We start from the raw sequence: 26,472 nt of genomic DNA on the forward strand, positions 1-26,472 counted from the left end.
ACCTTCAAAGGTAGCCCCACGTAGAGCGCATTGCAGTAGTCCAAGCGGGAGATAACTAAAGCATGCACCACTCTGGCGAGACAGTCCGCAGGCAGGTAGGGTCTCAGCCTGCGTACCAGGTGGAGTTGGTAGACAGCTGCCCTGGATACAGAATTGACCTGCGCCTCCATGGACAGCTGTGAGTCCAAAATGACTCCCAGGCTGCGCACCTGGTCCTTCAGGGGCACAGTTACCCTATTCAGGACCAGGGAGTCCTCCACACCAGCCCGCCCCCTGTCCCCCAAAAACAGTACTTCTGTCTTGTCAGGATTCAACCTCAATCCATTAGCCGCCATCCATCCTCCAACCGCCTCCAGGCACTCACACAGGACCTTCACCGCCTTCACTGGTTCTGATTTGAAAGAGAGGTAGAGCTGGGTATCATCTGCATATTGATGAACACCCAGTCCAAACCCCCTGATGATCTCTCCCAGCGGCTTCATATAGATGTTAAAAAGCATGGGGGAGAGGACGGAACCTTGAGGCACCCCACAAGTGAGGGCCCAGGGGTCTGAACACTCATCCCCCACCACCACTTTCTGAACACGGCCCAGGAGGAAGGAGCGAAACCACTGTATAACAGTGCCCCCAGCTCCCAGCCCCTCTAGACGGTCCAGTAGGATGTTATGGTCGATTGTATCAAAGGCCGCTGAGAGATCCAGCAGAACTAGGAAACAACTCTCACCTTTGTCCCTAGCTCGCCGGAGATCATCAACCAGCGCGACCAAGGCAGTTTCAGTCCCATGATGAGGCCTGAATCCCGATTGGAAGGGATCCAAATGGTCCGCATCCTCCAGGCGTGCCTGGAGTTGTTCAGCAACCACGCGCTCAATCACCTTGCCCAAGAAAGGAAGATTTGAGACTGGGCGATAGTTGGCCATACTGGCCGGGTCTAAAGATGGTTTTTTAAGAAGCGGTTTAATGACCGCCTCTTTCAGCGGATCTGGGAATGTTCCCTCACAGAGGGAAGCATTCACCACCCCGCAGAGCCCATCGCCCAGCCCTTCCCGGCTTGCTTTTATTAGCCAGGATGGGCAAGGATCCAGGAGACAGGTGGTTGGTTTCACGCGTCCAAACAGCCTGTCCACATCCTCGGGGGTAACGGATTGAAATTGATTCCATGCAACTTGACCAGACAGAGCTCTAGCACTCTCCCGCCGGGCACTGCTCCCACGGTGGTGTCTAGCTCCTTCCGAATATGAGTGATTTTATCTGCAAAAAACTTTGCAAAATCGTTGCAGGAGATCTTGGGGTCTTTACAAGGCCCCGGTGGTAAAGGTGGTTCCGTTAAATTACGAACCACCTGAAAGAGTCTCCTGCTACTATTTTCTGCAGATGCAATAGAGGCGGTGAAGAAAGTCTTCTTCGCCGTCGCTATCGCCACTTGGTAGGCTCGACGTTGAGCTCTAACCTGTGTCCGGTCAGATTCGGAGTGAGTTTTTTGCCACCGACGCTCTAGCCGTCTCAGCGATTGTTTCATCGCCCTCAGCTCCGAAGAAAACCACGGAGCTGTCCGGGCTCCATGCAATCGGATAAAATGATAAAATGATAAAATTCAGAAAAACTGCACCCCCAGAGGGTATTATTTGTGGATTTCATGACACCCACTAGGTGGTATTCAACTAAATTTTATTCAGAGTGGAGCCATTTAAATGAATGGAACTAACTTAGTCGTGTTGATTAATTTCAACAGGTCTCCTCTAAGTAAAAGTTGAACACCACCCATGGAGTTGGCTCCAGGCTAAGTTAATTGAGCTTAAGTTCCAATCACTTAAATGAGGCAAGTTAGTCATTATTTTAATATAAGTCCCATTGAAATCAATGGGATTTAATTTTGGTCACTACTAGCAACCAAAGTCGTGGCACTTTAGTGCATGTGCACAATAAAATCCAATACACAATAAATGTTGATTTCTGAACATGGTGAATGCCTTAAAGAACTCCAAAGCCTTATTTTGACTGACTACTGGGGTTTGCATGAGCAACCATAAATAAATATTGCACTCAATTCAGACAATATTGAGAGGATAGCTAATGAAGATATGCTTTTCTCAGCATTTATTAGTGCACAACAATGCACTAATGATTTAGTTTCAGATTAACATAAATTGTTTATAGCAATGCCACCAGCAGTAGATCCCTCCCCAACTCCCAGGAGACAGCCCCTGTTAAAATCCATAAGTTCAGTAAATAATGAATGCAATGTACTGAATAATATATTGGTAATTTCAGCATAATAATTGCTTTTCTTAACCAAGGAGAAACGAAAAAGCAGCATGTTACTTTGTAAAGGTAAAGGGACCCCTGACCATTAGGTCCAGTCGTGGCCAACTCTGGGGTTGCGGTGCTCATCTTGCTTTATTGGCCGAGGGAGCCGGTGTACAGCTTCCGAACCACCAGTGCACGGAAACGCTGTTTACCTTCCTGCCAGAGTGGTACCTATTTATCTACTTGCACTTTGACGTGCTTTCAAACTGCTAGGTTGGCAGGAGCAGGGACCGAGCAATGGGAGCTCACCCCGTCGCGGGGATTCGAACCGCTGACCTTCTGATCAGCAAGTCCTAGGCTCTGTGGTTTAACCCACAGCGCCACCCACAGCGCTATCTTACTTTGTAAGAGAAGAAAATAGCAATTCATCTCATTACTCCTTCAACCCAATAAAAAGTTTAACCCATACCCAGTGCACAAACCTAGTGTGGACAGTCACAAGCCAGTCCTTGCAAAACAGCCCTGTACCATTGCTATCTGTTTCAGTCTAGCTTTTTGAGCCTGCTGAAACCACATCCTGTATGAAACAGAAAAAAGGAAGCTGTCCATTGCTGATTTCAAGAATAGACTGGTGTTTATATTCTTGCTGATTCAACCCTTGACATTTTCCCTAGCCAAGACATACATAATTATTATTTATTTACTGATTAAATACATTTTATTTGTTTGTTTTAAATTTGTATTTTGCCCTTCATTCCAAAGTGCAAATATATAACATAGGGCACTGGGTTGAGGAACCCATGGCTCTCTCAGTATTTTTGGATTCCAACTTACCTCACCCTTAGCCAAGATTCATAGCTCTTCCTTCTATACTTTTGCTCTTAATTTGGTTGATACCTGTCCTAAGGCCACATGGGTGTGTGGGAATTAAATACAAAACAATAACACCCAGAGATGGTGGACAAAGGAGGCATGGCAGTCCAGCTAACTGTGGTCCAGACCAGTGCCTTTGAAGCTAATGCTCCATCATCACTTTATTTTGTTCTTTTTTATATATATAAAAGGAGTCCTTTTAAATGTTCCCACTTTCTCAGCTTATGACGAGCCTGTTTATCAGCAGGTATGCAGGAAGTTGACTGGGGATGCAGTCTCCCCCAAGCTAACTGGCCTCCCCTGCCTTGAGGGGAGACATGCAAATTATGCACAAGTTGTTTTATTTAGTTAGGTTTCAAAATCGTCATCTCCTAATCACATGGAAGGGGTTTTCTTTAATTTCCTACAGTTATAGTCATGGTTTTTGATCCCAGAATGCAGTGAGTGGGAAGCAACTGTGTCAAGACGAGTGTGAAGAAGCACAGAATTTGTCACCAGGCCCTCTAAAGGTAAATGTACCCCTGCCCGTACGGGCCAGTCGTGTCCGACTCTAGGGTTGTGCGCTCATCTCACTTAAGAGGCCGGGAGCCAGCGCTGTCCGCAGACACTTCCGGGTCACGTGGCCAGCGTGACAAAGCTGCTCTGGCAAGCCAGCACCAGCGCAGCACATGGAAACGCCGTTTACCTTCCCGCTATAAAGCGGTCCCTATTTATCTACTTGCACTTAGGGGTGCTTTTGAACTGCTAGGTGGGCAGGAGCTGGGACCGAAAGACGGGAGCTCACCCCGCCGCAGGGATTCGAACCGCCGACCATACGATCGGCAAGTCCTAGGCACTGAGGTTTTACCCACAGCGCCACCCGCCTCCCTCCAGGCCCTCTACCCACTGGCAAAAGCAATTGTTGCTTCCAGGTGGAAAAATCGAAATTAGAAACAGAATTGTTAGAACCTAAAACTAAGATACTTTCGAGAATGTACAACTTGCTGTTAAAATGGAATACTCAGGATGAAACAGTTAAATCAGCTATGATTAAATGGGCACAGGACATTGGTCATAACATTATGTTTGCTGACTGGGAAAAGTTGTGGACCACCGATATGAAGTTTACGGCATGTAATGCCTTAAGAGAAAATATTATGAAAATGATCTATAAGTGGTACATGACCCCAGTCAAGCTTGCAAAAATTTATCATCTGCCTGATAACAAATGCTGGAAATGTAAAGAAACTGAGGGAACATTCTTTCACCTTTGGTGGACTTGCCCAAGGGTTAAGGCTTTCTGGGAAATGATCTATAATGAACTAAAAAAGGTATTTAAATATACCTTTCCTAAGAAACCAGAGGCTTTCCTTTTGGGCATTGTCGGCCAATTGGTGCCAAAGAAAGATAGAACATTCTTTATGTATGCAACAACTGCAGCAAGAATACTTATTGCAAAGTATTGGAAGACACAAGATTTGCCCACCTTGGAAGAATGGCAGATGCAAGTGATCGGCTATATGGAATCGGCAGAAATGACTGGCAGAATCCGAGATCGGGGAGAAGAGTCGGTGGAAGAGGACTGGAAGAAGTTCAAAGAATACCTCCAAAAACATTGTAAAATGTTTGAATATTAAAATGATGTTGGATATAAAGGTAATATGGCATTAGTGATTCGGTAAAAAGAAATATGTAAAAATGACTGGGGAAAAAAGGGTAAGACCAGAGTACTATTATGTCGGGATTAAACAAATGATATAAGGGACTAAGTTATAAAGAATATGTGATAAATGGTTTAATTGGAAAGGAAAAGAAACCAAAGACATAATAGGTTGAAATGTATAAATAGGGTATAAGATTGGAAAGAGGGTAGGAAATTGCTGAATTTGATTGTGTAAAGGGGAACACAGAAAAGGGAGATGTGAGGAAGTCAGGAAAGAGGGTTACAAAGATAGTAAGGAATAATTTTTTTCTTTGTTTTTTGTTGTTTTTGCTGTGTTATTTTTGATTGTCTTTTTTCTGTTTTTTCTTTTCTTTTTTCTGATTGTGATATCTGTTTTATTATGAAAAACTCTAATAAATATCTATTAAAAAACAAAAAAACAAAAAGCAATTGTTGGCCAAGAAACTATCTCCGGGAGACACTTAGCACTGTGGTACCTCGGGTTACAGTCACTTCAGGGTACAGACTCTGCTAACCCAGAAATAGTACCTCGGGTTAAGAACTTTCTTTCAGGATAAGAACAGAAATTTGTAGAGAATTATCTCTACAAATAAATCTAGATCTACTTAAATTATTTCATCTCATTTACTATGGCTGGGCATCACTAAGTGCACTGCAATATTAGCATCAAGCACACAACTCTGAACACCAGGGACCATCTAGGAAGGAAGAATCATTACATACATTCAACAGATATACAATGGTACCTCGGGTTACATATGCTTCAGGTTACATATGCTTGAGGTTACAGACTCCGCTAACCCAGAAACAGTACCTCGGGTTAAGAACTTTGCTTCAAGATGAGAACAGAAATTGTGCTCTGGCGGCACGGCAGCAGCAGGAGGCCCCATTAGCTAAAGTGGTGCTTCAGGTTAAGAACAGTTTCGGGTTAAGTACGGACCTCCAGAACGAATTAAGTACTTAACCCGAGGTACCACTGTAAAAGACATTCTAAGAATGACCATGCTTTTCAGCTGTTTCCTGAAGAAAAGGAAGAGAACTACTTCATCCTACAGCTGATTTAAAGTGTTTGCATCTAAGGCTGTAGTTTTCACCCTGCTTCTAAGTGTCACTGTACTATTACTCCAAAGCAGAGAAACATATTTCTTTTTTTACATTTATATACCACCTTTATCTTGCAAGGATCTAAAGGTGGTGTACATGGTTCTCCTTGTACTTGGTGTACAAAACTAGTTTGCTCATGTCCCTAATGCATGATATGACTAAATACATTCTTTATGAAGGCAGCAACATAGCATGTCATGGCAAAACCACAACTAAGATATTTCTTCATTTTTTAAAATAAATGTGGGTAGAATAATATTGTACTTATGAGGAAAATAATCATAATTTGCAGGTTAGGTGCTGCCCTCTTTTGCCAACTCACAGGAAAAACACTGCAAGTATGATTGAACCCTTAATGTCACAAGAATGACAACTAAAAAAAAAACCTGCCATACGCAGTGAAGTTAGTAGAAATGTTTAATACATGCACACTCCTGTTTCATTCCTGAGGCAAAGAAACAATGTTTCATAAAATCATGAGGGTTCAAAGTAAAACACACTGATCCAAAGAATCTAATTTAAAGAGGGGAAAACACATAGGAAGTCCATTGGCAAGAGAGCCAGTAGCCATTGTGTGGAAGAGGGACTCAGCTGATTTTCATGCAGAACCCCCCTCCCCGCAGTACCAACATTGGGTTGCTATCCATTTTGGGCTGGTGGTTCTACTTCTAAGTTTCCACCTCCACTCTTATCTTTTCTGAATTGTATCCATGGCAGCATTGAACTATCCAATATTCTAAAAACAAAAAACCTCTTGACCCACTGCTGCTTTTATCAGCACTCATGCTCCAATATATTGGGGGACCCTCTGGAACAGCACAGGATATTGTGCAAAGGGCTGCAGCGGGTGCAAAGGCAGAATTGGTGGGGGTCTGGGAGATACACGCTTACGTGCTTTCTGCTACTGGAACCATCAATGGATAAAAACCACTGTGATTAACAACTGTAGTTAACCTAACTGGTCCCTGAGCAAGCTGTGAGGCACTTGCACTATAATCGAATCTTGTGTCATGATCGTAGGGCCCATCATGCAAGATGCAACATTTAGTGACAAACAGACGTATTTTTAGAAGTACATTCATCTCAACAGGAAACATTTAGGTATTTATTTGTGTGTTGTTTTTAAAAAGGTTGTGTTAAACCAAAATCAGTTACTTCAATTCATGAACTAAAATTCAGAAAGGAAATTCTTGGGATGCTTTTTTGTTTATATTTGGCATAACGTTGTTTGCAACAGTCTAGCAATATTGTAGAATATGTCTTTTGCTCTGACTGAAACAAAGAACCACCAGAGTACAGAACTTCCCACACACAATCAGGAAATGAATTATCAGCGGAATCTGGGCAGTAACAAATGACAAAAGTGATGCTTTCCAGAATAAAGCCATCTATCTGTTTTACTTTTATTTAAAGCCAAGTAGACAAAAACATAGTGCACACTAAATTACTATAAAAATAAATCAGAGTTTATTGTCTCTTACAGACCATGTTCCATGATTGCTCATTAAGTATCACTATCAAAAGGCAGCATAGAAGAAAATCTCACACTCTACTGAACTCTTCAGCATCAGTTTCATTTTCACTCCCAATAACTTTTATTAACTCAAAATAAGCCTACAAAGAGTCTTTATGTCATTTCATCAATAATGCTACACATGTTTGCATCTTTATCCAAAACCTGATCCTTCTTGAGGTTAGAGCTTGCTCTCTGCTGGTCATTCTGTCCAATGCAACTGAGACTGTCTTCATGGTCCAAAGGTTCAGTTTTTATCCTCATCCCTCCATCTGAGTGAGGCAAGTCATCTGGCAGAGAGGCCAAGCAGTTCTGGATCATTTCAACAACTCGTTCTAAATGCTTCTGGAACCTCTCTGCAGTTTCCAAACGCTGGCGTTTCTGCACTTCCATCATGACTCTCAATGTCTCTCTGGCTTGGTGGGGTCGATATTCATTTATAAGATGATGCACATGAACAAAAAGCAGTTTTAAGTCTTCCAGTTTCTCCTCTCGTTTTATGCTGCCTGGGCTCCTTATCAATATATCCAAAAGGTCCAAGAAGTTGATCAGGATAGACATATTGAGTTTCCTCAGTTCTTTCTTATGGTCAAACTGCATGGGATGTAATCGCTCAATGCCTTGGCTTTCCAATGGTCGAATAATTAGTTCATCACACTGAAACTGGTTTCCAAACATCATGTAGCTATCTTTAATTGGTGGCGGTGGCTTCGGGGTGATGCCTTTACGGATATTTTCATCTGTATATTCTTTAATATATTGCATTGGAGGTGCAGGGAGGGCACTCACTTGCTGAGGTTCACCCATTGTGGAAGATCAAATCACTAAAATAATGAACAATTATTTAGAATGTTAGTTTTAGAGCAAAAAAAAAAAAAACCCCCAACAACTACCATATTTTAATACCAGTAACTAGAGAGAAAAGTATTTATAAACTAGAAGAGAATGGTTTGTTTATTTTTTCCTTTTCCTTTTAGGCCTGCTATGGGAGAAAAATTACTAAGAAAAATATTTACTAGCTACTTCAGGCTTCCTCAGCCTCGGCCCTCCAGATGTTTTGAGACTGCAATTCCCATATCCCTGACCACTGGTTCTACTAGCTAGGGATCATGCGAGTTGTAAGCCAAAAACATCTGGAGGGCCGAGGCTGAGGAAGCCTGAGCTACTTAGTTGGGCTCCTTTGAATGTTTCACAACAAACATTACTGAGAATTTAAAATAAAATGAAATATTGACAGAAATGGTAATTTGTGCTACATTTAACAAGACAGAGGCAGCAACTATTCAACAATATTTGAGAAACAGAACATTTCAGAAAGCACCTTAAATTACATAGACACCACAGCTTGCATTACATAAATCCATGCATTTTGCAACCATGCTGTGAATTTAGAGTGCAATCGTATATACACACTTACTCAGAAGTATTATTATTATTTATTTAGTAAATTTATCAGTCACTTTTTCTTGCCAACTCAAAACAAAAGCCCACAAAGCGACATTAAAATGAAACAAAAATACATTAAAATATTACATTAAAAATACATTATAGTCCCACCCCATGCTAAGAGGCCACAGACAGAAGCCAAAGGCTTCTTTAAAGAGGAAGGTTTTTGCTTGGTGCCTAAAGATATATGGGACTTAATGGGATTTACTCCCAGGTAAATGTTTAAATAGCATGGTTTCCGTGTTGCTCATGGATCAGGGAGCAATGCAGTCACCTCGCTTACTTTTTCCTGATCCAAAACAATTCCTCCCAGTAACAAACACTACTGTTATTATTTATTAAATTGATATACAGTGGTACCTTGGGTTAAGTACTTAATTCGTTCCGGAGGTCCGTACTTAACCTGAAACTGTTCTTAACCTGAAGCACCACTTTAGCTAATGGGGCCTCCTGCTGCTGCCAGAGCCCAATTTCTGTTCTCATCCTGAAGCAAAGTTCTTAACCTGAAGCACTTTTTCTGGGTTAGCAGAGTCTGTAACCTGAAGCATCTGTAACCTGAGGTACTACTGTACAGCCCTTCATCCAAGTACTACAAAGCAGTTTGCGGTATAAAAACAAATCTTGGCTGTGAGTTTTGGAACAGCCGCTCCCTTCCTTCCTGGCCTGAGAGGGTGGAGCCCGGACTGACTGCACCTACAAATACCGAGCTTATTTTTAGGGTCTTTGGTCAATACAATTTTTTTGCACATTTAAATCTTTCATGACTTAATGCAGAAATTGTTCACTTTGGTTGTAGTCTTTCTGATATGTTTTAATTTATTTACTTCTGCTACGTTTGCGATTATGTACACATAATTGTACACATTATTGGCCACCTCATGAGAAGAGAAGACTCTCTGGAAAAGACCCTGATGTTGGGAAAGATGGAGGGCACAAGGAGAAGGGGACAACAGAGGACGAGATGGTTGGATGGTGTTCTTGAAGCCACAAACATGAGTCTGACCAAACTGCGGGAGGCAGTGGAAGACAGGAGTGCCTGGCGTGCTCTGGTCCATGGGGCCACGAAGAGTCGGACACGACTAAACAACAACACATTTTCCTGCCGTAAGCCACCTTGAGCATGGTTTTAACAATGGAAAGGCGGCATACAAATAAAATGACAAAAATATGTAACATCGTAACAATCATCAGAATCACACACACACAAAATTTGAACGCCCATAGATTGTTTAATTAGCCAAAGTCCTGGAAGGAGAAGAACGTTTTCGCCTGGCGCCTAAAGATAACCCGACTCGACTTCTGTGGACTGTAAGGATTTAATGTATTTTTAATATAATGTATTTTTAATATAATGTATTAAAAAAAAATGTAATATGGGCGGCTGAGTCGACCTTAGTGCGTTTTCACTGTCGTGAAAGGGAAAAAAAGTCTCTTCTGAAGATCCCTTCCAGCTCAAGTATCAGTTTAGATTCTCACCATTTTTAGAGGGAGGGGCAGACAAGAGCTTTTGAAACGGCGGGCAAATGGCGGTTCAAAATCGAAAGGAACCCCGCCCCCCGCAACATCCCCCCCCCCCCACTTTAGGAGCCCTGGCCCTATCTGGTTCTGCAAGCACAAATCGGCGCAACTCACCTGCTCTCCCTTCGCAGCTGCCGCCTCCGTTCCTGCTTCGCTTCCCTCCGCTTCTCCCCTCCCCGCAACTACCGGCACAGAGCCACTTCCGGCTTCCTGCCTCCCTATTGGCTTACGCGTCGGGACGACAGGCAGGGGAAAAGGCAGTGGGTGGGGGGACGGAGGGCGGGAGCAACAGCCATAGACTTAACCGCGGGCGGAGTGAAAGAGTTGCTTTCTGATTGGCAAGCTCCTCATATCCAAGGAGGTTTCGTCATCCTCTTCGCCATAGATATTAGAACGCGGAGCCTCCTAGACTGGCCATTCTTCCACGCACAGGGCTTCCTGGTTTCTTTGTGATTCTGGTCTCATCATTGAAGGGGTGAGATCGCAAGAGAAGCTCAGAGGAGACCATGCCAAAAATGCAATTTCTTACTTTCCCGACACCATAAGATCCCAGGGTGGGCTACATCAATTTAAAATTTTATGTTAAAACAATTTAAAAACAAATTACGATCTCATGAATAGAATGGCTTCCAATATATGCATACTGTATATGCTTTTTGGGGTAAAAAATTAAAGGTGGTCCTGAAATATAAGTGCTCTGTGTGTGCCAGCACAAAATGGCTGCCTTTGGCAAAAGGAGGGGGAAAGTGGCAATACAGTACAGAGTGTTTGTGAGCACTGAAACAAAAATACCCTGGCAGTTGTCAAAGCTCAGGGTAAAGAGGTGCGTCTTCAACACAAGCTACAGAAATCTGTGGGGAGGGAATTCCACAATTTTGAAACTGCCACAGAGAATGCTCTCTGCCATGCCCACCAAAAGGGCTCCCTCTGCTGAGCATAACACCAGAGTGGGTCTGTGGGCTTTCACATATCTGGGGCTTATGCGCTATCGGGTTTCCACTGGTTCACACTGGTTTTGCATAATAGTCCTTGGAACAAAACAGAATAGGAGTAGGGAAACTTCTCCAGCCTAAAAAGAAGCTCAAGCAGCCCAAGGGCAGAGCCAAATATGTCCCAGGGGCCAGGTGGACAAGGCTCCATAGGGCCACGTCGGGCCCATGGTCTGGAATATTCTCTTTCTAACACAATGCAAAGGAGCTTGGAATTTGCATACATCATGTATAAATCAACAGTGTAATAAAAGCAGAGTCATGTCTCAGGATGTACAGCACCAGGAGAATATCTACAGCCAAATATTTACAAGTGAAGAATTAATTCTGGTAGGTGATATCGTCTTATGTTAATATAAGATACAGCACTTAAATTACATTTGTCTTTGTGTTATGCCTCTCTTAGGCAGTAGGGAGCAGCAGTGATACTGTGCTGAAAGGAATACAAACATTGTCTTTATTATTTTAGTTTTGTGAAATTATTACAGTGGTACTTAAGGTTAAGTACTTAATTCGTTCCGGAGGTCCGTACTTAACCTGAAACTGTTCTTAACCTGAAGCACCACTTTAGCTAATGGGGCCTCCTCCTGCTGCTGCTGCTGCGCCGCTGGAGCACGATTTCTGTTCTTATCCTGAAGTAAAGTTCTTAACCTGAAGCGGAGTCTGTAACCTGAAGCATATGTAACCCGAGGTACCACTGTGTATGGAAAGCACTGAAAAAGTGAAAATACTTTTTGGGATAAAAAATGGTGCAAACCTCAATGGAGGTGTATTTTTAATGTTCTTTGTACTTGCTTTTTTGCCTGATAAGGCAAACAGCAGTCTCTGACGGTGATTTAGGTGTGAGAAATAACAAGAAAAGGGATAAAAAAATCTTACTCTGGGTTCTGCTTCTCATATCAAATTAGTAACACCCTTTGGCTGCTTTGAAATAAAAGTAGAGTGCTGTTGTGCTCATGTACTGTGTGTGGGCTTCCCGTGGTTATCTGGTCGGCCACTGTGTGAACTAGATGGACTTTGGTTTGATCTAACGAGGGCTCCTGTTATGTACTTATTAACAGTACAATTCAATACATTTCTGCTCAGAAGTAAAGAGCATTGAATTCAATTGAAGTTATTCCTAGGAAATTTTGTATAGTATTATAGCCCTAATTACAAATCTCCCATGTCATGTAATTTTTAAATTTAATTGTTTATTCATTGCAGTGCATATATATATATAAAATCTAAAAACAGACACATATTCTCACAGGTGATTTCACGGTTGCCAGGAACAGTATCTTTCAGTTATCAAATGTCTGATGAACAGAAATATTTTTAAATTCCTCCTGAAGTTAATAATGAGGGAGAGAGATGCTCATCACCAGGGCAGGCATCCTATGAATGGGGAACCACTTCCAAGAAGGCCCTGTCATGGGTCAGTGCCATAATCCAGTGATAAAATACAATATGCAATAAGGGTCCCTATATATCAAACACAATCAGCAATTAGAGATGATGATTTATATACAGCCATAATGGCTTCTAAGGGGTTTACAAGCAAAAATCCATACGTAATAATGATACACATGAAAAAAATTCCATCAAACATTTAAAAAATGTATTTCAAATTAAAAAAACACATAAACATAGGACTATTAGCAATAATGCTATGTTGTTGTTTTGTCGTTTAGTGGTGTCCGACTCTTCGTGACCCCATGGACCAGAGCACGCCAGGCACTTCTGTCTTCCACTGCCTCCCGCAGTTTGTTTGTAGCTTCGAAGACACTATCCAACCATCTTGTCCTCTTTCATCCCCTTCTCCTTGTGCCCTCCATCTTTCCCAACATCAGGGTCTTTTCCAGGGAGTCTTCTCTTCTCATGAGGTGGCCAAAGTATTGGAGCCTCAGCTTCACGATCTGTCCTTCCAGTGAGCACTCAGGGCTGATTTCCTTAAGAATGGATAGGTTTGATCTTCTTGCAGTCCATGGGACTCTCAAGAGTCTCCTCCAGCACCGTAGTTCAAAAGCATCAATTCTTCGGCGATCAGCCTTCTTTATGGTCCAGCTCTCACTTCCATACATCACTACTGGGAAAACCATGGCTTTTACTATACGGACCTTTGTTGGCAAGGTGATGTCTCTACTTTTTAAGATAATGCTATAGAACTGGCTATATATCTCTTTTGACCCTTTTCAAATATGTCCCATTTAGTCTTAAGTCTTGGGAAAGGTTTTCTAAACAATCTTATTTGGTGAGATATTGAGAAGTTAGGCCATACCTGATACAATAAATTAATAAATCTCAGATGACAGCAAGACGTGCAAGTTTAAAGAGCTGTCTATGGAAACATCAGACCTATCAGTTACTTAAATAGCGGGTGTGGACTTCATCAGACCTAATGTTTATGCTTTACGCATTCATTCCTTTATTATTATTGTGTTTATTAGGTAAATTGTAAGCGACTTTCTCTTGGCTTTTTTTTTAATTCGGTGCCTGATTTACCTTTCCATTTTCTTTTTCTTATTCATTTCCACCTCCCTTTCTATGAGCATATAAAATAATATAGTGTGCACTTTTCAGGTGACAGTGTATGAAAGGATGTGGTTATGGTTTTTACATCAGAAAGGAAGCTAGCTGAGCAGCACTGCCTGAATGACAGATGGAAAGATAAGCACCTACGCTGCTTTTTGCATCCACTTTTGTGAAAGACAACAGTGTCTATCACATGAATTCTCTTTCCCAGGCTTATGTGCTCTGGTATTGGGGCCGGTGCCTTTCCATCCTGGAAGGGCCCCTGTTACTTGATGAACAATGAACAATGGTGTTCTTCTTGAAGAAGAGCTTATCAAAAAGTCTCAGCAAAAGAGAAGGACGTCTCCCTCCAATTTTAAAGTACGATTCTTCGTTTTGACAAAATCAAGGCTGGCGTACTTTGAGCATCGTCTTGGGGTATGTGTGTTGTCTCCCATATCTTTTTCAGAGCATCTTATCAAAGGATAATGAAGGGGTAGGGAGAAACTGAGTGAATGAGGTAATCTGGGGCTAGCTTATGTGATAGTGGCTTTCCCAGCGATTGTGTTTGCTTTATGTTTGAATAAAATTGTCCTATGTGTAAACCATGCATTCTTATTTTATTTTAGGGTTCTGAATAAAGATACGATAGTGCTTGTTCCTTTCCAGGAGAACTGTTTCAAGGCATCCACAACTGATTTAAAAAGCATTGTTTGCCTCATTGTATGTCATTGTAAGTTTATAGACGCCAAGAAGGCGGACAGCTTGATGTAGATACGAGAATGTTGATTCTCAGTGGTTTGAGGGTTCTAGAGCAGTCTTTTAACTGCAAGCTGAAACGTTTATCAGGGCATTTTGTCTTCTGTGGCTTTGAAAAAACGGAAATGGAGCCAAGTCCTGCAGAGCCATACAGGACACCAGTCTTACTTACACACAAAACACAAACACTACCCCATCATTTAAGTATCACCCAAATCTGTTCCTTGAACACCACACAAAGTCTCATTGTCCAGACAGAACTATTGTTTCAGGGATTAGGATATCCTTGGAAAGAATTGATATGGCATGCTAAAATACCACAGCGGGACTAAGTAACAGCTAGCCTGTAGTTACAGCTTCTGCTATTGGGGGTCCCATTGGTCACCTCCCTGCCCCTGCATGGCTTTTGTCATCAGCTAAAAAGCTGCTTGCTTTCTAAGGAGTTTGCTGGTCATTGTTCCATTTTATTGAAATCTAATGGTTGTTTTCTCTGTGTGTTGTTGGAGAAGCTTAGATAAACATTGTAGGTAGATAGTTCAGACCCAATGTTCAGGCTCAGGGTGCTAAGATTCTGTTGGCATATTTGCCACAGGTGCTGGATGTTGCCTGTTATATTTCCAGCTGGAAAAAAATCTTTCCCTAGCTTTTGCAGTCCTTTTGTCTACTCTCATCCCTCAAATGCTACAGACCACACCTAAAGAACAGTGCAGTAACAGGAGTTGTGTGCAGATAACATGGTAATAAAGCGAACAGGCAAGAAGAGGAACAACTACATTTCTCTTCTTTCATATGGTACTGATGATGTTGATTAGGCAACACCTACGGTCCAGGGTAGGAGAGGACAATAGGTAGGATGCTTTCATGTCATTATTAATAAGTTTGTTCACTTCTTGAGATGGCAGATCCAATATGGAGAAACTATTAAAGAGCTTACAGAGTAAGTGCCTCTTCCTACCCCAACTGCTCCAAAGGCCCATTGATACCTTTGCAGCCTGTCTTTTTTTATAGCAGGAAGGACAAGACTTCTAGGAAAGGTGTCCCTGGAACTGGGAGGTGAGAGCAGCATTGCTGCTTTCTTCTTTCATTGCTGTTAAAAGGGCAGCATATCTGAATTAGGAGTCCCCTACACAGATTTTAGATTTAGGTTAACTATGCAGTGTAAGACTAAAACCTACTCTGCTTAGCACCACTAATTTTGATAGGACTCAGTTGATGCTAGGGATCATAGAATTGTAGAGTTGGAAGGGGCCACAGGTGTCATCTAGTCCAACCCTCTGCAGTGCAGGAATCTTTTGCTCAGTGTGGGACTCAGTGGTTATGCTAAAGGATTCTGTCTGAAATGGAAACAGGAGCGGAAGTTGCCACAGCCTTCCTGTTCGTCATAGGTCAGGAATAGAAACGACACAAGAGAAGATGGGCAGTATTCACTGTTGTCATTTCCCCCCCTTTAATCTGTAAATGTTATAACTAATTGTGTTATTTTCTGCATTGCTTTTGATGTTTCCCTTCTACTGTTTCCCTTCCCTTCTACTGAAATGTATTGAAATTATGTCAAATTTGGCCATAGCGAGATAGCGAGACAAACAATGTAGGTTTTAGCAGAAGCTTCTGTAGTGGAACAGAAACAATGCTGATTACAACAAGGACAGGACCAGATGAAAATTGGTGCCTCCTTGCATCCTTAGTTGATGCAAGCCTGTGTGCATATAGCATAGAAAAAAGTAGGAAATGGATAAGAAAAAGTAGAATCTTCCATCGAGGACCTGAAAGGAGCACATCTCTTAAAATTATGTACATACTGTACATAGAAATTTGGATGGAGGTAGATTCCTGCCAACCTAGCATTTTGAAAGCATGTCAAAGTGCAAGTAGATAAATAGGTACCGCTGTGGCTGGAAGGTAAACGGTGTTTCCGTGCTCTGCTCTGGTTCGCCAGAAGCAGCTTAGTCATGCTGGCCACATGACCCAGAAGCTGTATGCCGGCTCCCTCGGCCAGTAAAGCAAGATGAGCGCCGCAACCCCAGAGTCGTCCGTGACTGGACCTAATGGTCAGGGGTCCTTTTACCTTTACCTAGATTCCTAGAGCCAAAACAGATGAGACATAGAAGAATATGTGATCAGATTTTCCAATTAAGTTGAACTTAAAAGCAACCAAAAATGGGATTATGGCTGCAGAACTGGGAGGGAGAAGGGTTTTACACCCTCAACCCTTTCTCCCATCAACACCCCCTATTAAGGTATTATCCCATAGTAGAAAACATCCAATGCTTTTTCCTTTACAGTTCTAATAGCAGCTTCAGAAGAGAGAGTGATTTATAGTTGAATCATATCTCATAGTAAATGCATTTTTAAAAAGTGTGCATAAACTTGTTTAGTTTTGAAGAAAATGCACATAGGAGGGCCCTGCTCTGGAACATGTTACTGCTCCAGTTTAGAGACTGTACAGATTTTCCTAACAGAAATATCTTTCCAGGTGCTTCCCCCCCCCCTCCAAATTACTCTTTGCTGGTAAACTGTACTAGGGTGGGGTGGGGGTGTTGAAGCACACACTGCCCCCAACATTATTTCTGCTCTAATCCAATATAGATGCCTCTCCTGGTCATAGATCTCCTGCATATTGTCTAATCTGGCCCTTAATCCCTGGTAATCTGAAACTATGTTTTGCATTTGATCTTGTTATATATCTCATGACCTAAGACTTTATTTTAACCCAATATTTAGGCTATAATCCTAGGCTTGCTTACCTGGGAGTAAGACACATTGAATACAGTGGGATTTACTACCCATTATCTATGAATATAAGGACACTTACCCACTTTTTAACACTAGTTTTGTGGTATAATTTAAGGCCATGGAATAAATGGGGATGACTGGCACAGTAAATGCTTTTTTAAAAAATCAACAGGCATTTTAAATGTGTTTTTCTGATTTGATGCTCTGTCCCTGTTGTGCATCACTTAGAATGATGGTACTAAGCTAATAAAATACATAATTAAATTAAATACATTTTAAGATACATAGCCTGATCCTGCACTTTAAAGTGCACTTCTAAACTTATTTGTTAGGGAAGACCCCTTGTGCACCATTGAACTTCTTGTATGTAAACATGTTTAGGATTACACTGTTAGAATACAATTTACAAGACACTAGATGTGTTGTTTTTAAGAATAAAAAAGGCAGAACGGGGTAATTTTCCTCAGGATTGCAGCATGCAAGTGTAGGGTGTCCAATGAAAATTCCCACTTATTTTAGTGTGGGAGAAGGATCGCTAGTGCAGAGGGGTTTTTTGTTGGGATAATGGCTGGTGAGGGAAGATGCTGCAGTCCTGATGCAGATGTTCCTCCCTAATGTATGTTATTAATTAAAATAAGAAAGCAGGGTGGCTGCTGCCTTTGGATCATGGGTAGGCAAACTAAGGCCCGGGGGCCAGATCTGGCCCAATCACCTTTTAAATCCGGCCTGTAGATGGTCCTGGAATCAGCATGTTTTTACATGAGTAGAATGTGTGCTTTTATTTAAAATGCATCTCTGGGTTATTTGTGGGGCATAGGAATTTGTTCATTTTATCTTTCTTCCCAAAATATAGTCTAGCCCCCCACAAGGTCTGAGGGACAGTGGACCAGCCCTGAAATATACTCAGAGTCACAAAGTGATTTCATGCTCTTTATTCAGCTCATAGTGGTGAGGAGGAATGAATGAAAGTCCCCTCAAAGTATCTGCTTTATATACATTATTTACACAATGGGCTGCACATGATTGGCTAATTCTGGAATTCTACTGTAAGCCAATCAGGTTGTGGATTCACTTATATCTGGGGCATGATTGGGTGGTTCCTGCCAACCAATCATACTGCTGCATTGTTCTAGGACCAATCAGACTGCTGCATTCTGAATCCTATTGTTCTAGGACCAATCAGACTGCTACAATTTGGATCCTATTGTTCTAGGACCAATCAGACTGCTGCAGTTTGGATCCTATTCAACTCAGTACATAACAAGTGCCCTGCTGAAAAAGTTTGCTGACCCCTGCTTTAGACGCAGACACCTGGTTGGCCACTGTGAGAACAAGATGCTGGGCTAGATGGGACATTGGCTTGATCCAGCAAGTTAATCTTATGCTCTTATGAACAGTCTTACTGTCTATTTTGACCCTTAATCTTCAAATTTGTTGTTGTTGTTGTTGTTTAGTCGTTTAGTCGTGTCCGACTCTTCGTGACCCCATGGACCAGAGAACGCCAGGCACTCCTGTCCTCCACTGCCCCCCGCAGTTTGGTCAAACTCATGCTGGTAGCTTCCAGAACACTGTCCAACCATCTCGTCCTCTGTCGCCCCCTTCTCCTTGTGCCCTCCATCTTTCCCAACATCAGGGTCTTCTCCAGGGAGTCTTCTCTTCTCATGAGGTGGCCAAAGTACTGGAGCCTCAGCTTCACAATCTGTCCTTCCAATGAGCACTCAGGGCTGATTTCCTTCAGAATGGAGAGGTTTGATCTTCTTGCAGTCCATGGGACTCTCAAGAGTCTCCTCCAGCACCATAATTCAAAAGCATCAATTCTTCGGCGATCAGCCTTCTTTATGGTCCAGCTCTCACTTCCATACATCACTACTGGGAAAACCATAGCTTTAACTATACGGACCTTTGTTGGCAAGGTGATGTCTCTACTTCTCAAGATGCTGTCTAGGCCTGTCATTGCCCTTCTCCCAAGAAGCAGGCGTCTTTTAATTTCGTGGCTGCTGTCACCATCTGCAGTGATCATGGAGCCCAAGAAAGTAAAATCTCTCACTGCCTCCATTTCTTCCCCTTCTATTTGCCAGGAGGTGATGGGACCAGTAGCCATGATCTTCGTTTTTTTGATGTTGAGCTTCAGACCATATTTTGCACTCTCCTCTTTCACCCTCAATAAAAGGTTCTTTAATTCCTCCTCACTTTCTGCCATCAAGGTTGTGTCATCTGCATATCTGAGGTTGTTGATATTTCTTCCGGCAATCTTAATTCCGGCTAGGGATTCATCCAGCCCAGCCTTTCGCATGATGAATTCTGCATATAAGTTAAATAAGCAGGGAGACAAAATGCAGCCTTGTCGTACTCCTTTCCCAATTTTGAACCAGTCAGTTGTTCCATATCCAGTTCTAACTGTAGCTTCTTGTCCCACATAGAGATTTCTCAGGAGACAGATGAGGTGATCAGGCACTCCCATTTCTTTAAGAACTTGCCATAGTTTGCCATGGTCGACACAGTCAAAGGCTTTTGCATAGTCAATGAAGCAGAAGTAAATGTCTTTCTGGAACTCTCTAGCTTTCTCCATAATCCAGCGCATGTTTGCAATTTGGTCTCTGGTTCCTCTGCCTCTTCTAAATCCAGCTTGCACTTCTGGGAGTTCTCGGTCCACATACTGCTTGAGCCTTCCTTGTAGAATTTTAAGTATAACCTTGCTAGCGTGAGAAATTAGTGCAATTGTGCGATAGTTGGAGCATTCTTTGGCACTGCCCTTCTTTGGGATTGGGATGTAGACTGATCTTCTCCAATCTTCTGGCCACTGCTGAGTTTTCCAAACTTGCTGGCATATTGAGTGTAGCACCTTAACAGCATCATCTTTTAAAATTTTAAATAGTTCAGCTGGAATACCATCACTTCCACTGGCCTTGTTATTTGCAGTGCTTTCTAAGGCCCATTTGACTTCACTCTCCAGGATGTCTGGCTCAAGGTCAGCAACCACACTACCTGGGGTATATGAGACATCCGTTTCTTTCTGGTATAATTCCTCTGTGTATTCTTGCCACCTCTTCTTGATGTCTTCTGCTTCTGTTAGGTCCTTTCCACTTTTGTCCTTTATTATGGAAATCTTTGTACGAAATGTTCCTTTCATATCTCCAATTTTCTTGAACAGATCTCTGGTTCTTCCCATTCTATTGCTTTCCTCTATTTCTTTGCATTGCTTGTTTAAGAAGGTCTTCTTGTCTCTCCTTGCTATTCTTTGGAAATCTGCATTCAATTTCCTGTATGTTTCACGATCTCCCTTGCATTTTGCTTGCCTTCTCTCCCCCGCTATTTGTAAGGCCTCATTGGACAGCCACTTTGCTTTCTTGCATTTCCTTTTCATTGGGATGGTTTTCGTTGCTGCCTCCTGTATAATGTTACGAGCCTCCATCCATAGTTCTTCAGGCACTCTGTCCACCAAATCTAAATCCTTAAACCTGTTCCTCACTTCCACTGTGTATTCATAAGGGATTTGACTTAGATTGTATCTTACCGGCCCAGTGGTTTTTCCTACTTTCTTCAGTTTAAGCTTGAATTTTGCTATAAGAAGCTGATGATCTGAGCCACAGTCAGCTCCAGGTCTTGTTTTTGCTGACTGTATAGAGCTTCTCCATCTTTGGCTGCAGAGAATATAATCAATCTGATTTCGATGCTGCCCATCTGGTGATGTCCATGTGTAGAGTCGTCTCTTGTGTTGTTGGAAAAGCGTGTTTGTGATGACCAGCTTGTTCTCTTGACAGAACTCTATTAGCCTTTGCCCTGCTTCGTTTTGATCTCCAAGGCCAAACTTGCCAGTTGTTCCTTTTATCTCTTGACTCCCTACTTTAGCATTCCAATCCCCTATAATGAGAAGAACATCCTTCTTTGGTGTCACTTCTATAAGGTGTTGTAAGTCTTCATAGAATTGGTCAATTTCAGTTTCTTCAGCACCAGTAGTTGGTGCATAAACTTGGATTACTGTGATGTTAAAAGGTCTGCCTTGGATTCGTATCGAGATCATTCTATCATTTTTGAGATTGCATCCCAGTACAGCTTTTGCCACTCTTTTGTTGACTATGAGGGCCACTCCATTTCTTTTACGGGTTTCTTGCCCACAGTAGTAGATATGATGGTCATCCGAACTGAATTCACCCATTCCCGTCCATTTTAGTTCACTGATGCCCAGGATGTCAATATTTATTCTTGCCATCTCATTTTTGACCACCTCCAACTTACCCATGTTCATGGTTCTTACATTCCAGGTTCCTATGCAATATTTTTCTTTACAGCATTGGACTTTCCTTTCGCTTCCAGGCATATCCGCAACTGAGCGTCCTTTCGGCTTTGGCCCAGCCGCTTCATCAGCTCTGGATCTACTTGTACTTGCCCTCCGCTCTTCCCCAGTAGCATGTTGGACGCCTTCCGACCTGAGGGGCTCATCTTCCAGCGTCATAACTTTTATATGCCTGTTGTCTTTGTCCATGGAGTTTTCTTGGCAGGGATACTGGAGTGGCTTGCCGGTTCCTCCTCCAGGTGGATCACGTTTGGTCAAAACTCTCCACTATGACCTGTTCATCTTGGGTGCCCTGCTCGGCATAGTTCATAGCTTCTCTGAGTTCTTCAAGCCCCTTCGCCACGGCAAGGCAGTGATCCATGAAGGGGAATCTTCAAATAACCTGTAGCAAAACTCAGATTTTAATAGAGCCCAATAGCAGCCTTTGGCAAATGAAATCTTTTGCGGGCCTATTTCTCAGGTCTGCTGAAAGAGCAATACTGCTGCCTTAACACACTGCGTTTCCCAAATAAATTATATTTTCCAATAGCGGAACTACGTGTACATTGCATGTTGTTCTGGGACAGGTATGTGATTCTGGGGCAGTGGAGGTTTTGTTTGTTATACAGTGGTACCTCGCAAGACGAATGCCTCGTAAGACGAAAAACTCGCAAAACGAAAGAGTTTTTCGTTTTTTGAGTTGCTTCGCAAGACGGATTTCCCTATGGGCTTGCTTTGCAAGACGAAAACGTCTTGCAAGTTTGTTTCCTTTGTCTTGCAAGTTTGTTTCCTTTTTCTTAAAACCGTGCATTCACTTCGAGGAGCAACTCATAGCATGCGGTGTGGTAGCCTTTTTTGAGGTTTTTGAAGACTTTGGTGATTTTTGAAGCTTTTCCAAAGTCCGTGCTTCGCAAGACGAAAAAATCGCAAGACGAAAAAACTCGCGGAACGAATTAATTTCGTCTTGCAAGGCACCACTGTACGTGGTTCCATTCTTTTTTGGGGGGGACGTGGAGACTTTGTTTCTCTCCTACACTAAGACTGCATTTTAAGAGGAATACTGGCATGATGGAGGGAACTAGGGGCCTCTTAACTTGCTCTTCTTTTGACAATTTTTCCACTGCAAAATATCCTCACCCCAGCCACCCTCAGCTGATAAGACAGCTTTTTAAAATCAAATAAGTAAACTGAAATTGTTGAAGTTGCTGACAAATTTGCAGTCCGCAAGACAGTCTTCGCTAATGGACACATTCTTGTTGTCAGTCAGACTGTTGGCATACGCACGGTTAGGAATGTATACGTCAGTACAGTATATGTGAAATCAGACTGTTAGGGAAAAAGAGAGTTTTGTCTGCAGCAGCAATTTGCATGTTATAATAGGGACACGGATTACAAGACACTGGTGGATTTATGCAGGGCAGCAATCTCGAAAACACATATCTATTATGCACGCTTTACTTCATGGTAAGATGGCCCCTCATTGTGTACTGTATAATGAAATTTAGAAGACACAGATCCTTATTGTTGCTGGATTTTCTGAGGTTCATTCTTCCCCTGATGTATGTACAAACCTTTCATTAATGTTAATGGCAATTATGCACTAAACACGAGAGGAGAAAGAGCTTTCTGTTCCAGGGATGAGAATTAGAGTTTTAAAAGTCATAGCAAAGCTTGCATTTAAGAAGACCACAGCTTTTCAGTTAGGAAGAACATAGCTCTTAATTCTCCTAATAGCAACATATTTCATCGGTTTTTCTTCTCTCTTTTTTTTAAAAAAAAGCGGACTACAAAATCAGTACAGTGCCATGGATGGTTTCAGTGGCTGGGAGCTAGGTTGTTAAAATATTCTGAAGTTTCTTGGTTCTCGATGGAGAGCGTTGTGGCAGAGAGCACAAAAATATGTATATTTAGAAATTTAGTCCATTCCATCCACTGTGGTTCTCCCTGCCTCTCTTTAATAGCAAGCATCTCTCCAGGCTTCAGCCACTTGGTCAGCCAGGATGACCTTTGATGAAATCTATTGGATGTTTCATTGAAATGCTTTTACTGTGTTAGAAGTGTTTTGCCATCACAATTCTTTGAGATAGCAACAGCTACAGTGTAAAATAGAATGTAAAACAGCATAGTATTGCTGCAGAGACAATAATGAACAAAGGTGACAGTCAAGAGACACAGAATTGCACCTGAAACAGCTATTTATTGCCGATATTGAACAAAGCCACCATACCCTGTGTCTTTTGTAGGTTTAGCTGCCGTAAGAGACTCAGAGCTGCTGTTTCTCCAGGTCTTTTTTCTCTCTCTTCCTCATAAATGCACACAACTTCATTACATATCTTGATATTGTCCAAAGTGCATTCCACCCCGCCACTCAATGATTTGGGGCAGAGACCCTCCAAGCCTCATGGCATCTGCAACATGTTTATTTAATAACATTTCCCTAGTTTATTTAAAACATTTAAAATTCCAAAGTGGTTTACAACACATAAACACTGATAGAATACAACAATCATTTCAATTCAAATAAAGACCTGGTCTCAGATATTAAGCAGAGCAAGAGGTGTCTTTAACAATATTATCTGCATAGTTATTATTTCAGTTTCTCCAAATATCAAAAGTCTTAGAGTACAATATTTTTGTACAGTGCCATTGTATATGTATGTAGGTTGTATTTGTATTTGTTAACAATGATGAAAACCGTGTGTGTGTATTATAGTCAATGCAGGAGCTTCCACAATAGGTGGACAATTCCATGCACACATAGAGAGAGTTTCTTATAGTTTCTGGAGTCTATTTTGATATATAACTCACACATTTCTGTATTTTTCTTCCTTGCACCTAACCCCTGCTGTTAGTTATGCTTCCTCATTTCTCAAAAAGCCAGTTTCATTTTATTTGCTTTTCCTTGATTTTCAAAAATGGCATATAGATGTCCCCTTGCAAAGTATTGTTTTGTATATCTTTCCTCTTGTGCTGTTTCCTTCAGTGAAGTCTGTATGGACCCAGGAACAATGCATAACTTGTGCTGTTTGTCTCTTGAACCTTGATGCACATGGATCAAGAATAATTTAAAGTGCAATTGTACTTTGAAAAGTGACTATGTAAAAAGGCCTCTTGCTGTTCAAATGGCCTTCTCCCAGTGTGCATTCTGATTCATAACTGCTGGTTTAAGTGACAATGATAATTGTTTTCTCCTTTCTGTTCTGTTAGCTCTGGAGATTGAATCAAGGAAGCAGTGGCAGCGGCGCCGGGTGTGTGTGTCTCTTTGTGAGCATTACTAAAGGATTGCATTATTCATTTCCATTAGTTTATGCCTGTATGAATCCATGTTCTTTTTTTTTTTAAGAATAATTTTTATTAACCGACCAATCACATCAAATCAAACCAAATTACATAAATTCCAAATTACACAGCCGAATTTTATTTTTTTATTTTTTAAAAAATAATATTTATTAACATTTTAAAGACTGCAAAAGAAAGACAAAGAATTAAACAAAACAATACAATACAATACAAAAACAAAAACACCACACAACCAACCCCCAAACATTAAATTAACAAAACCAAACAAACACAATTTAAAACACATCTAATAAGTTCAGTATCTTAACTTTCATTTACTTGTTTCAACGACCTCCTCACACCTCCCTTTTTGTATTCCACTTTAATTAACTGTTTCAGCAATTCCTTTACACAGCTGAATTTTAAATTTTTGTTGGGGGTACCCATATTTCAAGTTCCGAAGGGATCCAATCAACTTCTTACTTCTTACTGCTGTTTTAATGTCCACAAATCTAACCTTATGATGTTCACAGTACTATCCAGTCCTTTTATTATTTTTCCACATCTCTTGTTATTTTCATATATTTTTCCTTTCTCTTTGTGACCTCTGATAGTCTCCGCAAGCTGGTTAGAACAGTTTGTAATCCTGCGTGGATATATATATTTTTTTATCCAGTAGCCATATCCAGACGTTTTCCATATAACATCACTTCCATACATCAAAACAGTCTTAGCGTCATTAATCTTCACCAATCTGCCTCCTTTCTCAAAACCTCTGAGGAGATTCACTAGGAATGCAGAAAACAAATCCGTTCTTCTTCCCGGCTATAAATCCTTTGGCAAGATGGCGACTCCGAATTAATTGCTGCGCCATTCCCAAAAGCTCTTATTGCTTCTTGGTCTCCATAAAGCATACTTTTGGTTAAAGTTTATCTCCACACAGACCTTAATCATCCTGCTTGGGTCAGTTCAATCGACGGTTCTAATGAGGAGGGGTTCTTGTAAATCACATAGAAGGAAAGTAAAAAAGGTTCCCCCCCCCCATTCAGCCCCGTTGTCAACATACCCCGCCTTTGGTGTATCTTCATCGTAAAATATTCCTGTTTCTCCAGCCCGTCGTCTTCTTTCGCAGAGGTCACTTAAATTAGCAGACTTCACTCCCCTTCTTCACTTGAAATATGTGCATTTGCTTCTTTTGTAATTAATTATTCCAAATTGCTGTAACTAGTGCGCGATCAGAGACAGCGTCCAGGAGAGCCGATGTCCACACGGGGGCATTCTGCCTAGGGCCCTCACAACCTTCTTTTGAATTAGGGGGTGATTTATGGGCACCGCAGGCAAGGGCAGTGTTCCCCATTTCATTGGGGCAACAAGGGAGGCTGCCTACTCCCATAACAGCCTCTTAATTACCCCGTGTGGGTCGGAGAGATGGTATCGTCGGCCATCTTCCAATGCGCCCCCTAGTGCCCCCCCCCATGAATCCATGTTCACATTGAGTCAGGATTCTCAATGTCTGAGGCAGGTTTCCCCAGTGAAGTAGCTAGATGAGATGTGCCCTTTAATCCCTAATGCAATCTGAACA

General features: G+C 41.8%; 2 protein-coding genes across 4 annotated transcripts in view; one reads left to right on the plus strand and one right to left on the minus strand.

Annotated features, from left to right (window-relative positions):
• Positions 1-7,331: 7,331 nt before the first annotated feature.
• Positions 7,332-10,624, minus strand: MED7 (mediator complex subunit 7). Its single transcript, XM_079968335.1, has 2 exons — positions 10,479-10,624; positions 7,332-8,224 (listed from the first exon to the last, which is right to left on the minus strand). Exon 2 carries the CDS (start codon positions 8,205-8,207, stop codon positions 7,515-7,517), a length of 693 nt encoding a protein of 230 aa, XP_079824461.1. The 5' UTR covers positions 8,208-8,224; positions 10,479-10,624; the 3' UTR covers positions 7,332-7,514.
• The window catches only part of ITK (IL2 inducible T cell kinase), a 44,789-nt gene continuing 28,258 nt past the window's right edge, over positions 9,942-26,472 (plus strand). The window contains exons 1-2 of one of the 3 annotated variants that reach the window (XM_079968247.1): positions 9,942-10,154; positions 11,559-11,683. In XM_079968247.1, the coding sequence (XP_079824373.1) occupies positions 11,615-11,683 (69 nt within the window). In that variant the 5' untranslated portion in view covers positions 9,942-10,154; positions 11,559-11,614. Of the gene's footprint in view, positions 10,155-11,080; positions 11,684-14,017; positions 14,285-26,472 lie in introns of those variants that run through there. The other 2 variants (XM_079968245.1, XM_079968246.1) reach the window with 2 other exon arrangements.

The sequence above is a fragment of the Podarcis cretensis genome, assembly GCF_951804945.1.
Source record: "Podarcis cretensis genome assembly, chromosome: 2".
NCBI lineage: Eukaryota > Metazoa > Chordata > Lepidosauria > Squamata > Lacertidae > Podarcis > Podarcis cretensis.